The sequence below is a fragment of the Alexandromys fortis genome, unplaced genomic scaffold (assembly GCF_014885135.2).
Source record: "Alexandromys fortis isolate MF-2015 unplaced genomic scaffold, M_Fortis_MF-2015_v1.1 scaffold_15, whole genome shotgun sequence".
In the NCBI taxonomy this organism is placed as follows: Eukaryota; Metazoa; Chordata; class Mammalia; order Rodentia; family Cricetidae; genus Alexandromys; species Alexandromys fortis.
The window spans coordinates 7,918,766-7,932,554 of NW_026067911.1; the positions used below are offsets into that span (position 1 = coordinate 7,918,766).

At 42.0% G+C, this 13,789-nt stretch overlaps 1 protein-coding gene across 1 annotated transcript in view; it reads left to right on the forward strand.

Annotated features, from left to right (window-relative positions):
* Fat4 (FAT atypical cadherin 4) overlaps nucleotides 1–13,789 on the forward strand; it is a 131,500-nt gene that overhangs the window by 54,308 nt on the left and 63,403 nt on the right. Inside the window, exons 2-4 of the mRNA XM_050138422.1 lie at nucleotides 643–774; nucleotides 6,362–6,623; nucleotides 7,987–8,337. Of these exons, the coding sequence (XP_049994379.1) occupies nucleotides 643–774; nucleotides 6,362–6,623; nucleotides 7,987–8,337 (745 nt within the window). The remainder of the gene's footprint in view (nucleotides 1–642; nucleotides 775–6,361; nucleotides 6,624–7,986; nucleotides 8,338–13,789) is intronic.

The window sequence follows — 13,789 nt, forward strand, 5'->3', positions numbered from 1 at the left end:
GGTCTGAGTTTGCTCTCCAGGCTTTGTAGATCTTTACTTCAGAAAACGTCTCTTAGGCAGGTAGACTCATTCTGACTAAGATGTTTCAAAGAGGCAGTTCATCCTTGTGATCCATGGAACGTGGCTTTTGAAAGGGAGGTTGGTCACTGCAAATAGGAGTCAAGACGGTCCAGTGTGTAGCTTGTGTGTCCCCAGAATAGAGGCTTGACATTACATGGAGAAATTTTGAGTGTTTCTTTAAACAATGGGTGAATATCCTTCCTTGCCGCAGACTTTAGTTGCGACTGTGCAATCATTTCTGGCAGAAACTGTTTTTACCACCTCACCAGTGTCAACTGGCATCATGGTTGCAAGACAGATGGTCCCTAGTTTCGGAAGACCTTTAGGAGGATGTCAGGGACAATGCTCAGGGAACATTTTCCAGTCTGAATTCCATCGGGACCATTTAAAGTCATTTACCATCAACAAGTTAGATGCTGTTTGATTGTCTTTATTTGTTCCTATGAATATTTTATACCCTTCTTTCAAGGAGTCTTGCTTTTTGGGTGTTTTTGATTCCTTTTGGGAAGGACAGTTGCGTGGACTGGTCTACATTTGGGGTAAAGACCTCATGGATTTTTTTAATTTCTTTTTTCTTTGTAGGTAGAAATAACGCTTCAAGATATCAATGACAACCCTCCAGTGTTTCCAACAGACACTCTGGATCTCACCGTGGAGGAGAACATCGGAGATGGCTCTAAGATTATGCAGCTGACTGCCATGGATGCTGATGAGGTAGCTCATGTCGTTAGAATCTGTAATTACAGCGACTTACGGGGTCTCAAGTGCATGCTGGGAGCTCTAGTGTGCAATGATAAGGATTACGAGTTCTGCGTTCTTCCCCAGAGAGCTTCTGTTGTTCTAACTATGATGTAGGAATGGGATGTGCTCAGTCGGGAAACTGCATGTTTCACACACATGAAGACCCGAGTTCAAGCTCATAAAAGAGCTGTTTCAATGGCACTAGCTCTAAACCCAACACTGGAGAAGCTGAGACAAGAGCACCTACAGGGCAGGCTATCCAGCCCGTCTAGCCCATTTGGTGGGTCACAGGTCTCAGTGAGAGACTTTGGGATTGCAGAGATGGCTCCGCAGTCAAGAGCGCTGGTTACTCTTGTAGGAGACGCGGATTCAGTTCCCAGAACTCATCTTGGGCGGCTCACAACTACCTATAACTCAACTCGAGGGACCCTAACATACTCATTTGATCTGCATGGACACTGCACTCATGTCTGTCCACAACATACATGTATACACACACACACACATACACACACACACACACACCAGAGAGAATGAATGTGTGTGTGAGAGAAAGAGGCAGAGACAGAGAGACAGAAAGACAGACAGACAGACAGACACAGAGAGAGAGAGAGAGAGAGAGAGAGAGAGAGAGAGAGAGAGAGAGAGAGAGAATTAAAAATTTAAAGTTGGGCACCCCCTGAGAAACAGATAAAGTGACCTGCTGACCTTCATATACACTGACACACACTCTTTTCTGATCAGTTGTTTTTCCTTTGCATTTTAGATTTCTTGGCCAAATCACTTTAAAAAAAAAATAAAGACTTCGAAACTGGATCTTTATTTCTATTTGCTTTCAAATCTATTTTTATTTCTAATTGAAAAAAAACAAATATTTTAAAACTAACAATATTTAAAGTGATCTTAAAAACTTTATATTTTTAATACCTATATATTTTGCATTTATTCATGCCTACATAAGTTAAAAATTTGTAATATCTATTTAAGGCTGTCATGCAGAAAAGCTAATAGTTTTTCAATTTATTGTAATAAACAAATTTCATACCTTTTGGCAAATGTTAATTTTTTTCAAACTTTATTTTTGTTGTATGTGCATTGGTGTTTTGTCTGCATGTCTGTGTGAGGGTACCAGATCCCCTGGAACTGAAATATAGACAATTGTGAGCTGCCATGTGGGTGTTGGGAGTTGAACCTGCGTCATCTGGAAGAGGAGCAGTCAGTGCTTTTAGCCGCTGAGCTATCTCTCCAGCCCTGGCAAATGTTAAATTTGACACAATATAGATTTTTCATTCTCTATACTTTATGTGTAGACACACAATAGTCAAGCTGCAAATGCCTGGGAGGTTAAATAATTAATTTATATTTCACTACACAAAAACTCCTTGCTTGTTTTCTCTTTTCTTCTGAGCTAACGGTTTAATTACTGCTCTAATATTGAGTAAAAAATTTTCCCAAACACCAAAACATCTTCCCATCATCCCTCAGCCAAGCCCCACCCAGAAAGGCTTTCCTCCCTCAACCCTAGGATTTTTTTTTAAAAAACTATGATTAAATAGTTTATAGATTTTTTCTTTAACATTATCAATAAGTAAATAGAACAAGACTGCATTTGGTGGTGCACAGCTTTAATTTGGAGACAGAGGCAGGTGAATCTTTCTGGGTTGGAGGTCAGCCTGATCTACCTAGAGAATCCAGGATTATGCAGTGAGACCATGGCTCAAAAATAAAGAAAGAAAAAGGTAAATGAACAAGTAAATAACATATTAAGTAGTTCTAACAATCAATTTAGAAATATAATAGCCCATCATGATTAATTTCACAAAATTTAGTAAATGGGAAGATAATAAAACAAAATTTTAGAAAGCTGCAGTTTTCTTCTAGAAGACATTTGATGTTTCTGTTAGTTTCTACTATTTCATTCTGCATGGAGAAAGGTTAATACTGATTCCCAGGTCAGTGGTCGCTGCCAGCTAAACCCCTGTACTACTGATTCTATGCAACATCTGACATTGGTTAGCAAATCTTTCCCTTTCTTAAAGCTCATCACTGATACAATATATTTAGTTATATCATTTATGAAATTTCATGAACTCCAATTTGAGTATAATATCAATATGAATATCAAGCAGTTGATGTAGGATAATCAGTCCTGATTGGCTGTAATTGCAATTGGAAAGAGAAATAAAGGCTCATTTGTTTGAAATGTTTTGTTCCTACCACTTCAGAAAAATTAAGCAAGAGCTATGCTAATTTTAATAAATATTTTAGTGGTATGAAGACTGACTCTGTGGGATATTACGATTGATGTGGGATTGCTCTACCCAAATTATAGTGGATTGCGAATAAATTGTATGTGGAAGTTTGATTTCTTTCATCAACATCCGACTCTCCTGAGAATTGTCCCCCTGGGACTATGAGAATCATTGCTAACTGCTGTTTTGAGATGATCAAACTTACACTTCCCCTTCTAGAGCACAGCCTATTGACCTGAGTGCCATGCTGTACGTATGACATTCTCCGCTGATGCCCTTGCTGTACCGGAGACTGCAGAGTGTTTGTGGTTCACTCTCAACTCCTTCAAGCTCCTCTTGAAGGTGTAGTCACAGTGACATTTGAGGACAAGTGGGAGATTCCTTATGTCTTTAGCTTTTTACACTCAAATTTGTTTTCATGCACCTTGCTTTATGTCTATCAAGAGGTTGTTTTAGATTTAATATTTTAAATAAGCACGTTGGTGTGATTATGGAGACTGCTTGCTTTAGAAAGACATGTAAAGATGTAGAAGGAAACAACTTGTTCAGGGTCAGGCAGGGTGGAGGTGCAAAGGGTAAAGCAGGACTATCTAGTGCCTCCTCTGGCAGATTGGCCCAGCCTTTAACTCTGCACAATCTCTTTACATTTGAACTTTGCTAGTTTACTTGGGCCTCTGCATTGACCTTAGGGAGCCATGCATCTAACCCTTCCCTCAGGCCCCTCCTCACTGTCTATCCCTCATAGCTCATGACACTCTGCTCCTGAATGGCAGATGCTCAGTCTTGCTCCTGCCCTTCTTCCTCGTGTACTCTGCTTTAAATTCTCACCTTTTGGGGACATCTACCTCCTACTATGATCATCTTAGATGTCATTCACCATCTCTGATTGCCAGATAACCATTTCTGTGAAGCTGTCCTTAGTCACCAACTCACTTTGCCCAGTTTCGGGGTAAAGGAGCGCCAATCTCTTTGACTCTCATTTTCCTCACTGTCTTTTCAGCTTTTCCCCACTGCGGGCCATCTCGCTGTGTCTACAGCGTACTCATATCTGTATTCCCAGCTCTCTCTCTCTGTACCTGTCTGTCTATCAACTCGTGCTTCTAGGTGAAACAGAACTAGAATTCAAGCCAGTCTGTATTACATTTGAAAATTTCCAAATTCTAACCTAACTTTTTTTTAATCAAGACCATTTGTTGAAAATAAAAATTCTCGAAGCTCTTCTAATTGTCTCATTCACTCCCCCCCCTCTGTGGATGTTTGTTTACACTCGAAACATTTTGCTCATTCTATGATACTCAATACCATTGTCCTCTTTCTGTTGCATCTTCCCCCAGAGCGACCCACAGGGCCCTACTCTCCTGGCTATTCTATTATCCAAAGCCTCTCCATTTAGTGCTTGGTGTTTAATTACCATTGCACTACAGCACTGGGGGAACACGAACCGAGTCTGCCTGGTGGATCTTTGGGATGGAAATGGATGTATGCTAGCTAGATCTTTATCAATGTTTTCCTCCCTAAGCACAGGAGGAACTAGCGATTCCTCACTACCCTCCCAGCCCCAGGAAGCAGCACTGTACTACAGTTCCTTGAGTGTGATTATTTCAGATGGTTCATGTAACTGATACCATGTGACACCCATCCCCCATGAGTGCTATCTTTACATTCTCATGAGGGAAACCATTTCCTTTTCAGAACTACTGTCACGTAGACCACACCCCTTTTCTGGTCATCCACTGACGGAGTAGTTCATCTCCCAACCTTGACTGAGGCCAACAGTCTCCTCTTGAAATACTAATATCAGTTCCTTTGTATTAATACTAGGAGTAGAAATGATGAATCCCTTTTCATGCTTGTGTGTGTGTATGAGTGTGTGTGTTTGTGTGTGTGTGTGTGTGTTAAGATCCTTCCTATTGATTCCATTGCATTCCCCTGACACAGGGTGAGGTTCCTATTTCCCCAGTTTCTTGACATGTGTTGCGTCTTCGGGTGTTCTGATGCATCCGCCCTATTAGGTCTGAGGTGGCACATCTGTGCAGTTTAGTCACTCCGCGGCAGTGACACTGCACACGCTTTACACATCTGCAACTTTTCCCCACTTCTTTGGAGAGGTGGTTCCCTGAGTCCTTAGTCATCTTTTATTAAGACAGAAACATTTTGCGGTCTGTGGCTATTTCAGGAATCAACCTGCTGTCATGTGTAGAGTTTGCCACCATCTCTTGCTCTCCCGACTGCCCATCCCGTCACAGTGCGGAAGCTCTTTGCTTTGGTGTCACCTCACTAACCTCCTTGTGGTCTTGTCCCCCACGTTTTCAGTGTCACCGAGAGCACTGTCATCAGGAAGAGAGCCTTCTGTATCTGGTCTAGGAGACTTAGAATTTTAGGTCTTATGTGGAGGAGCTCACCTACTACATGTTGGCTTTTGAGCACAGAGTGAGATACAACCCCTGCTCTTTTTTTGCTATGTGATAATCAGTTTTCCCAACACCATTTTCTGAATTGCTTATTCTTTCCAATTGCATAAGGGTCAGTTGACTATCCCTTGCATTTATTTCTGAGTTTTCTGCTCTGCTCTGTTATGGATATGTCTGGAAATACAATGTTAGAGCTGTGGTTTCGATACAGTTTGAACTCAGAAGGACTAGTGATTCCAGATTTTTTTCCTCAACATTGATTTGCCTCATCTAGGGCCTTTTTGTTTGGTTTCTAAGTGGGTGGCTTAAATTGTGTTCTTTTCTGTTTATTGGTTATTCTTATTTATGTGCATGTGTGTGATCTTGTGTGAGTGCAGGCACACTGCATGCATGTAGGAGTGTGTGGAGGTCAGAAGAGGGCATCAGATCGCCTGGAACCAGAGTTCTAGGCATTTGTGAGCCTCCATGTGCTGAGAGTGGAACCTGGGTCCTCTGCAAGAGCAGTCAGTGCTCTTAACTGATGAGCCGTCTCTCCAGTCCTCTGTGTTCTTTTCTGTTTCTATAAGAAAAGCATCATGAGGGTTTTGAAAGAGACTGTGTCCACCGTAGATTGCTGTAGACTGTCTGAACCTGGTAGCAATGTTGGACGTTCCAATACACAACCTCAAATGAGTTTTTGGTCTTTATTTTATTGACGATTTTGACTTTTCAAGGCACAAGTCCTCCCCTTCTTGGTTAGGTTCATCTTCCCGACCTTTTAAAACTGTACACTGTCACAAGCAAATCCATGTCACGTGTTACACACTAAGCCTTTCTTGCCAAAGTCACGCTCACTGGAAATAGCAAGAAACAAAGCTCTTGAGTCCAGCAGTTCATGTGCCTGGTCCTTTCCCTCAGGGAGCAAATGCTCTGGTCACATATGCGCTCATCAGTGGAGCTGACGACAGCTTCCGGATTGACCCTGAGTCTGGAGATCTCATAGCCACCAAGAGGCTGGACAGAGAGCACAGGTCCAAGTACTCCTTGCTGGTTCGAGCAGATGATGGCCTTCAGTCCTCCGACATGAGGATCAATATCACCATCAGCGACGTGAACGACCACACCCCCAAGTTCTCTAGGCCTGTGTACTCTTTTGACATCCTGGAAGATACAACCCCTGGTAGGTGACATGCCCTTAGAGGCGTTTTGCAGGAACCACCTTTAACAGTGCGGATAAACTCGACTGGTTGCTTTAAGTAGTGGGTAGTGTTTAGTACATGTTTACCTCTGGTTACAAAATATATGCATCCCATTTTGTGCGTATATATTTTTTTACCTAACATCTTTTGTGTAATCCCCAAGAAAGTTCCTAATAAGTTAGAGCAGATGAGGCAAGATAAATATGTGATTAATAACAACAGACATTTCTGTTTCTGAATGTCCTCTGCCCAGCTCACCAGTGTTCACAGCAGCGAGGTCCATTCTCTTTCTGTTTTAAAAATGAGTACAAGCAGAAAGAGTGTGAAACAGGCCGCCGTTAGTGGTTCTAGTCCACGCTGGCGATGTGACCAGCAGACTTAGCTCATTTCTCTTAGCATCCCTTTCCGTGTAAAATGGAAACAATAATTGTTAAAATCATCAAAATGCTAATTATGAAGATAAATGTGAAGCTGGGTGTGATGGCTCACACTTGTAATCCTAGCACTCAGGAAGTGAGACAGGGAGAGGGTTGGGAATTAGAGGCAAGCCTTGACAACATTGTGCTGCTGTCTTCAAAAATCAAAATTCAGCTAGGCATGGTGGTACATACCTTTAATTCCATCATTTCAGAAGCAGGGGCAAAGACAAAGGCAGAGACACAGGCATAGGCAGAGGGAGGCAGAAGCAGGGGCAGCCTCTGAATGTGAGGCTAACCTGGTCTACAGAGAGAATCCTATCCTGAAGGACAGCTGGGGCTACACAGAAAATTGGATAGAAGTCACTCCCTGGTAAACCCTCCCCCTGACAGTTCCCCCTTCACTTCCTAAGATGATATGCATAGTCCTTAATGAATTTCTCAGCACATTTATTTCCTGTGTTAATTATAGCAGTGACCACTGGCTCCATAGGCTGCCAGCTCCAGGACACACACATAATCATGATGTTGTTTGGAATCTCAGTCCCCCACATTAGCTATGGGCTCCAATAATTATCCATTGACTTATGGATACATGCAAAACTTGGTAGCAATGGGTGGAAACAATGTCAGAAATAAGATTACCTCTCTGATAACCCTATCACTACAGCCCGAGTTTCATGGGGCATCTGCCATGGTCCCTGAGTTGTGGTTTAAGGAGATGGGCATGTCAGTCTAGAAGTCAGCGGAATACCAAACTCCCTGTCTTACAGCAGCCATGTATTTAAAACACTTGTCTATAAAACCACATTCTTGGTCAGTCTAAACCTTTAGAAATAAGTAACGCAATACCCCTTGTTCCACACTTTTAGAAATAACGCAATGCCCCTGTTCCACTAACTTTAGGCATGCTTTGACATTCCCGCAGGGTCGCTGGTGGCAGCAATTTTAGCAACAGATGATGACTCTGGCGTGAACGGGGAAATCACGTATGTGGTGGACGAAGATGACGGGGATGGTGTGTTCTTCCTGAACCCGGTGACTGGTGTCTTCAACTTGACCCGAGCCCTGGATTACGAGACGCAGCAGTATTACATCCTGACGGTCCGTGCTGAGGACGGCGGGGGACAGTTCAGCACCATCAGAGCTTACTTTAACATTCTTGATGTCAACGACAATCCCCCTGTCTTCAGCATGAGCACCTACAGCACGTCCCTAATGGAAAATCTGCCTCTCGGATCCACTGTCCTTGTGTTTAATGTCAGTGACGCAGATGACGGTATGTCGTTTCTGTGCTTACAAATTCCACAAAATACAGGGTGTATCTGAAGGAATCCAATGCTAATATTATCTTATTAACTGTCTTATTTATTCATATTTGTTTGTGAATGAAAATCTATAAATATACATTTAAAGGTAGCTATTTGAGTTTTAGCTGGAGGATTTTTAAAAAATCAAGCAATTTGTAATATAATTTTTCACAACTATCACATGATTGATTATAAGTTTATATAGTTAATAAATTGTATCTTTAGGGTTTTGCCCTAAAATTTTTAGCAGCATATTAGTTCAGTAACTTAGTCGTCAGAGATTGTGTTAGATAAATAGATATATACGTGTGTGTACATGTACATGCAAATGTATTACTCAAACTTTTAACAATAAGTTTTACAGTTATTTATTTGTTTCGTGTGTGTCTGGATGTGTGGATGCATGTGGCGTGGTGTGCATGTGTGTGGAGGTCAGAAGACAGCTTGCAGAAGTTGGGTCTCTCCCTCCACTGTGGGTGGGGGACTAACTAGGCTCACCAGTCCTCCCAGGAAGCAGTGTTATGAACTTGTCAAATAGCACTAAAGGGGAATAGAGGACGGGAGGACACAGAGGCTCAGGGCTCAGGCTGCAATCACTCGGCCTTGGTAGAGGTAAGACTTCTCCAGTGACTCGGCTGCTTTGCTTTTCTGGTCTTCAGCTCAAATCCTAATATCTGTCTCTGGGTTTTTACTATTCCTGCTGCACAGCTTACCCTGTTCAGCCATCTTGCCGGCCCATATGTTGCTTGGACTTGAAAGAGTAAAATTGCAAAGTAAAAAGAGCAAAAAAAAAAAAGTCTTAAAGAAAAATATTTTCAAGTGAATAACTAAATTATGTATTATTAGATTAAAAGTCTAATAATACTTTGGCAAGTATTTGTGCTTTCATTGACTGGAAAGGCTTGTTTATCTTACAGTATATAATGAAGTTAAGCATTTTAAAAGAGATTCTTTTACTTTGTGTGTATGTGTTGTTGCACAAGTGTGTGAGTTCTGCATATGTGGGTGTTGCACAAGCGTGCAAATGTTGCACAAGTGTGCAAGCGTTGCATATGTGGGTGTTACACAAGTGTGCAAGTGTTGCATTGTGTCGCACAAGCACGCAAGTGTTGCCCAAGTGTGCAAGGGTTGTATATGTGGGTGTTGCACAACTGTTGCACAAGTGTGCGAGTGTTGTATATGTGGGTGTTGTACAAGCGTGCAAGTGTCCCCAGAGGCACTGGATCCCTCAGGCATTTGTGGGCTGTCTGAGATGAGAGCTAGAATCTGGAGTCAAGTCCTTACAAAGCTTACATCACTTTTATTTATTCTACCCGTACAAGAACATGAATATGGAGTATTTGCCACATCATAGACACATTCTTGAGTGAAGTTTTCTTGTGGATATGTTCAGCGTATATGTGTGCATGTGTTTGTGTGGGTGCAGGTATATGTGTGTTTGTGAACATGGAGGACAGCGCTTAACCTGTGGCGTTAGTCTGCAGGTGCTGTGCACCTTGTTTTGTGAAACAGAATCTCTCACTGGCTTGAAACTTGACTTGTCTGTCTGGCCGTGGATTCCCAGATTCCATCTGTCTCTGGGTGCCCAGCATGGGACATAGAAGTGTGTACCACCATGCCAGCCACTTTTATGTTAGTTCTAGGGACCAAACACAGAGCTTCAGGCTTGCGAGGCAAGCAGCTTACTGCCAGAGTCATACCCACGATCTTGGGGTCAGCTTTCCATGCTGAACAATTTTCTGCCTGGCGCCTATGTGGGTTATGGTCTATTGAGACCCAGCATATCCTCTGGAATAAATTTGATTTACCCTCAAAACATTAAATAGAAAGAAATATGAAAACAGTGAAAAGATACTGGTGTACTTAATTTTTCAAAAGGTTTCAAAATGACTCCTACCCGTGCAGTCACAAATCATTCCCCCCTCTTTTTTTAAGGGTGTTTCCCCCGTTTAATTGTGCTGGTTAGAACTGTGAAGGTTTCGAGCCCCTTTTAGCCATTGTTCAGCCTGAATGCTTTTATTAGAGTCATTTCCTGGACCTTGACTTAAAATAGAGGACAGAGTTCCTACTCCTTCTGGATTCGGAGGCTGGCGATAAGGGAGACTTCGTAAGAATCCAGCACACTCACAGGGAGTGCTTCCTGTGTGTCTGTGAGCGTTCTTAGGGGGCACTCAATTGAACAGGTTCCACTTGGCCCCTGCTCAGAAAGTTCCCAAGTGGGAACACTGCCATCTTCGACAGAAATAATTGTTCTAGGAGAGGGACTTCAGCAACTTGTGTCGCCTGTGTACACAGTCAGCATTTAAACTTTAACCCTTTCAGTTACATAATCACTTAAATAGGGCACAAGCCACAGTCCTATTAATATCAATGTGTCTATAAATATAGTTGGCAAGTTTTATATGGGACAGAGGTTATAGCTTAAAATATTATGACAGTATGTCAAATTACGGTTGTTTTACCCTTCTGGGGACACACACACCTGAGGCATTGTGGTCATTAGTGGGTGTTCAGAGAGGGACACAAATGTCACCTTTTCGGAATGATTGCGCCCACTTATCTTTGGTGCATGACTGAACAAGGTCCCAACTGCGTAATATAGTTCCCCGATGACCTTGTTCAAAGTGCTCTGTGAAGATGCATGGTAGCCCTGTCCGTACTGTGTGTCTTTGCCAAGTATCAGGCAAGCAAATATTAGCCCCTCACATATAGAAAACAAAATTTATAGATGGTGGCTGAGTGCACACAAATTCATAATCCAGCTAAGTTTATAGTTTCAAAATGTGTTTCATAACTTATATCTTATGTAGTTACCTAAGAATCTACAGATCTTAGGGATAAAATACACAGCAAATGCCAATATTGTATGTCTACAATCAAATATGCACATATACTCATCCATACTAATGCATAGCTCCCCACGACACAGACACACGTACACACCTTTGGCAGCTGCACGGCACTCACACCAACCAAATTCTCAAGAATATTCTTGGAACCACATGACTTCCAGCAGGCTAAACTTAAATTATTGGAAAAATAACCCATAACCAGTGTAGTTATCTGCTGGATTGTAAAAGCCCCCAAATACAAATCTGGCATTTTACTCAAAACCAAGACAAAGTATGTATTTGCCTTCTCACTGGTCAGACACTTGATGCAGGGAGCAGGGGGATGGTGAGAGCTTTGCAAATTTCCTGACAGGTCTAGTGTTGAGGTGGCTCTGAGACCCTCTGGGACCATGTGCATTTCCTAGTATAGCCTTGAAGGCCTAGGTTACTTGATGAATTAGACTCTTCGGAGGGAAACAGCCCTTCTTAAAGTGCAGCTTGGTGTTTTCCACTGTCCAGTTCTGATTCCAGTTCTGAGTTAAGACCTATTCTCACCTTACACTATCCGGTACAAGAACAGTTACTATTGGTTTTAAAGATTATAGTAATATCTGGTTATTTTAAACAGCATTCCTTAATTTATTTGTGATTATAAATTAAATATAAATGCTTTTATTCTCAGTGATACCTAAAGGTTCACATTTATTAGCTCCCTGGCTGCTGGCTGACCCTTCCTGTCAACCCATCCCTTTATAGATGGGACCTTTCTGCTCTCTGGGAGGCTGTGAGCCTCTGACCTGCTCTGTTTCCTCTCCACAGTTTTAACACTTACTTGAATGAACATCCATTAAGAACAAGAATTCTCTGATCCTTGCTGTAAAGGCTTCTGATCCAGCTTATTTGTGGGCTTCTCATAGATCTCCACGACTTGATCTTGACTGGGAACCGTTCTGTATGTCTATACAGAACTAAGTTTTTCATGGAGGTTCTTTGGTATTGTTTTGACTCCTGTGTTTTTGTGACTGTGGATCTCAAGAACAAGGATTCCATATTTGATTCTGGCTTTTGTGTTAGGAAACCCTAAAAATGTACTTATAAAAATGCACTTTATGTAAAAAGCACCCTTTACATATTCAGCCACATACCATATCAGGTGGAACCTTCCCAAACCTGGAGAGATGTAAGACATGCTAAAGCATTCAGCAGACCTGTCTGATCTGCATTTTCCATCCTTCCTTTCCTGCAGGTGGGTTGATGTGTGGCATTTGAATTTCAGTTGTTTGTAGTTTGCTTGTTGTTCAGGCTCCTAAGCTTATCACCTCTGCTCCATTCATCTGAAGGAGTCTGCAGTAAACCCCACAGATGAATGGCTACACAGTACAGTCTATGTCTCCAGAGACCTGTGCGTCAAAGTTCACCCAAGAAACATTAGATCAGTACCTCAGTGCTGACTTCGCCGTCTAAATGTGGTTCCTTGTTTGGCACATTGGGAAAGGATGCTCAAGAGAGACCCTCAGGTCACAGGGACAGAGTAACAGGACCACACTGGAGGAGAAGGGATTCTTTTACTTCAGTAATTTGCCTGGAAGGGAACCAGAGAGCAAAAGGAAGCGAAAGCACACCACTGAGGAGAATCTTTCACAAGAGCTAGGCAACTGCTCTAGGAGGTTCTTGGCAAAGAGCAGACATTGTTTCTGGTAGGGAGGACCCAGAGTGCTGAAGAGCTGGAATTTCCCTCAGATGAGATGGGAAAGCCCAGGTGGCATTGTGAGCTAGTCGGGACAGTGCTGCAGTTTTTGAGGCAGAAATCCCATGGCTCTCTATGGGATTGATGCATATCCAGAGTTATTAAAACATAATGGCTGATACGCTCTCCTCACCTCCTTCGCTACGATCATTTCAGCAACATTTTAAAATGAGTATATAGTTTTAAAATGAACAAATGTTATATATCAAGAACAAAAATGATGGTATCTAAACATGGGCCAGCGACAGCAGGAACCTTCTGCCCAAAGTCTTTCATCTATGACTTTACTGCTAACGGTTCCTTTAAGGAATACTCTTTCAAATGTCTGAATGTACATAAACCTTGAGAGGGGTTATTTTCTTAAAGGACGTTGCTTGGCCAGATGCTTCGAAGGAATTAAAAAGTATTTATTAGTTCTGACAAGAAATGTAAAAGGAGACTTTAAGCATCCATGACTAATGTCCAACATCAGAACATTTTATTTACCCTTCTCTGAAAACCGGTGTCGCCCTCAATAAATTACCGAAGTTACGAACGTTTAGCTAATGATATAGAAAGTGGCGGTTGTAGTGCTGGGCCCTAGGGAGTTATGTGATAGAAACAGAGAAATGTTTAGAAGGATATCTGCTCTCTGGAACCTTTTCCTCCTCTTCACTTTGGTAATTTAGTATTTCAACATTGCTGTAAGCAACACACCCCGTATAGATCATTTGTACACCAGGCTGTAAATGTCTTTCAGATCAAAAGCTCAAAGGAAAAGAGTCATGCATGCAGCACTATTTGTGAAGTGTATTTAGCTATAGCTAAATCATTCACACTCACTTTGAGGGGTTCATGTGGAAT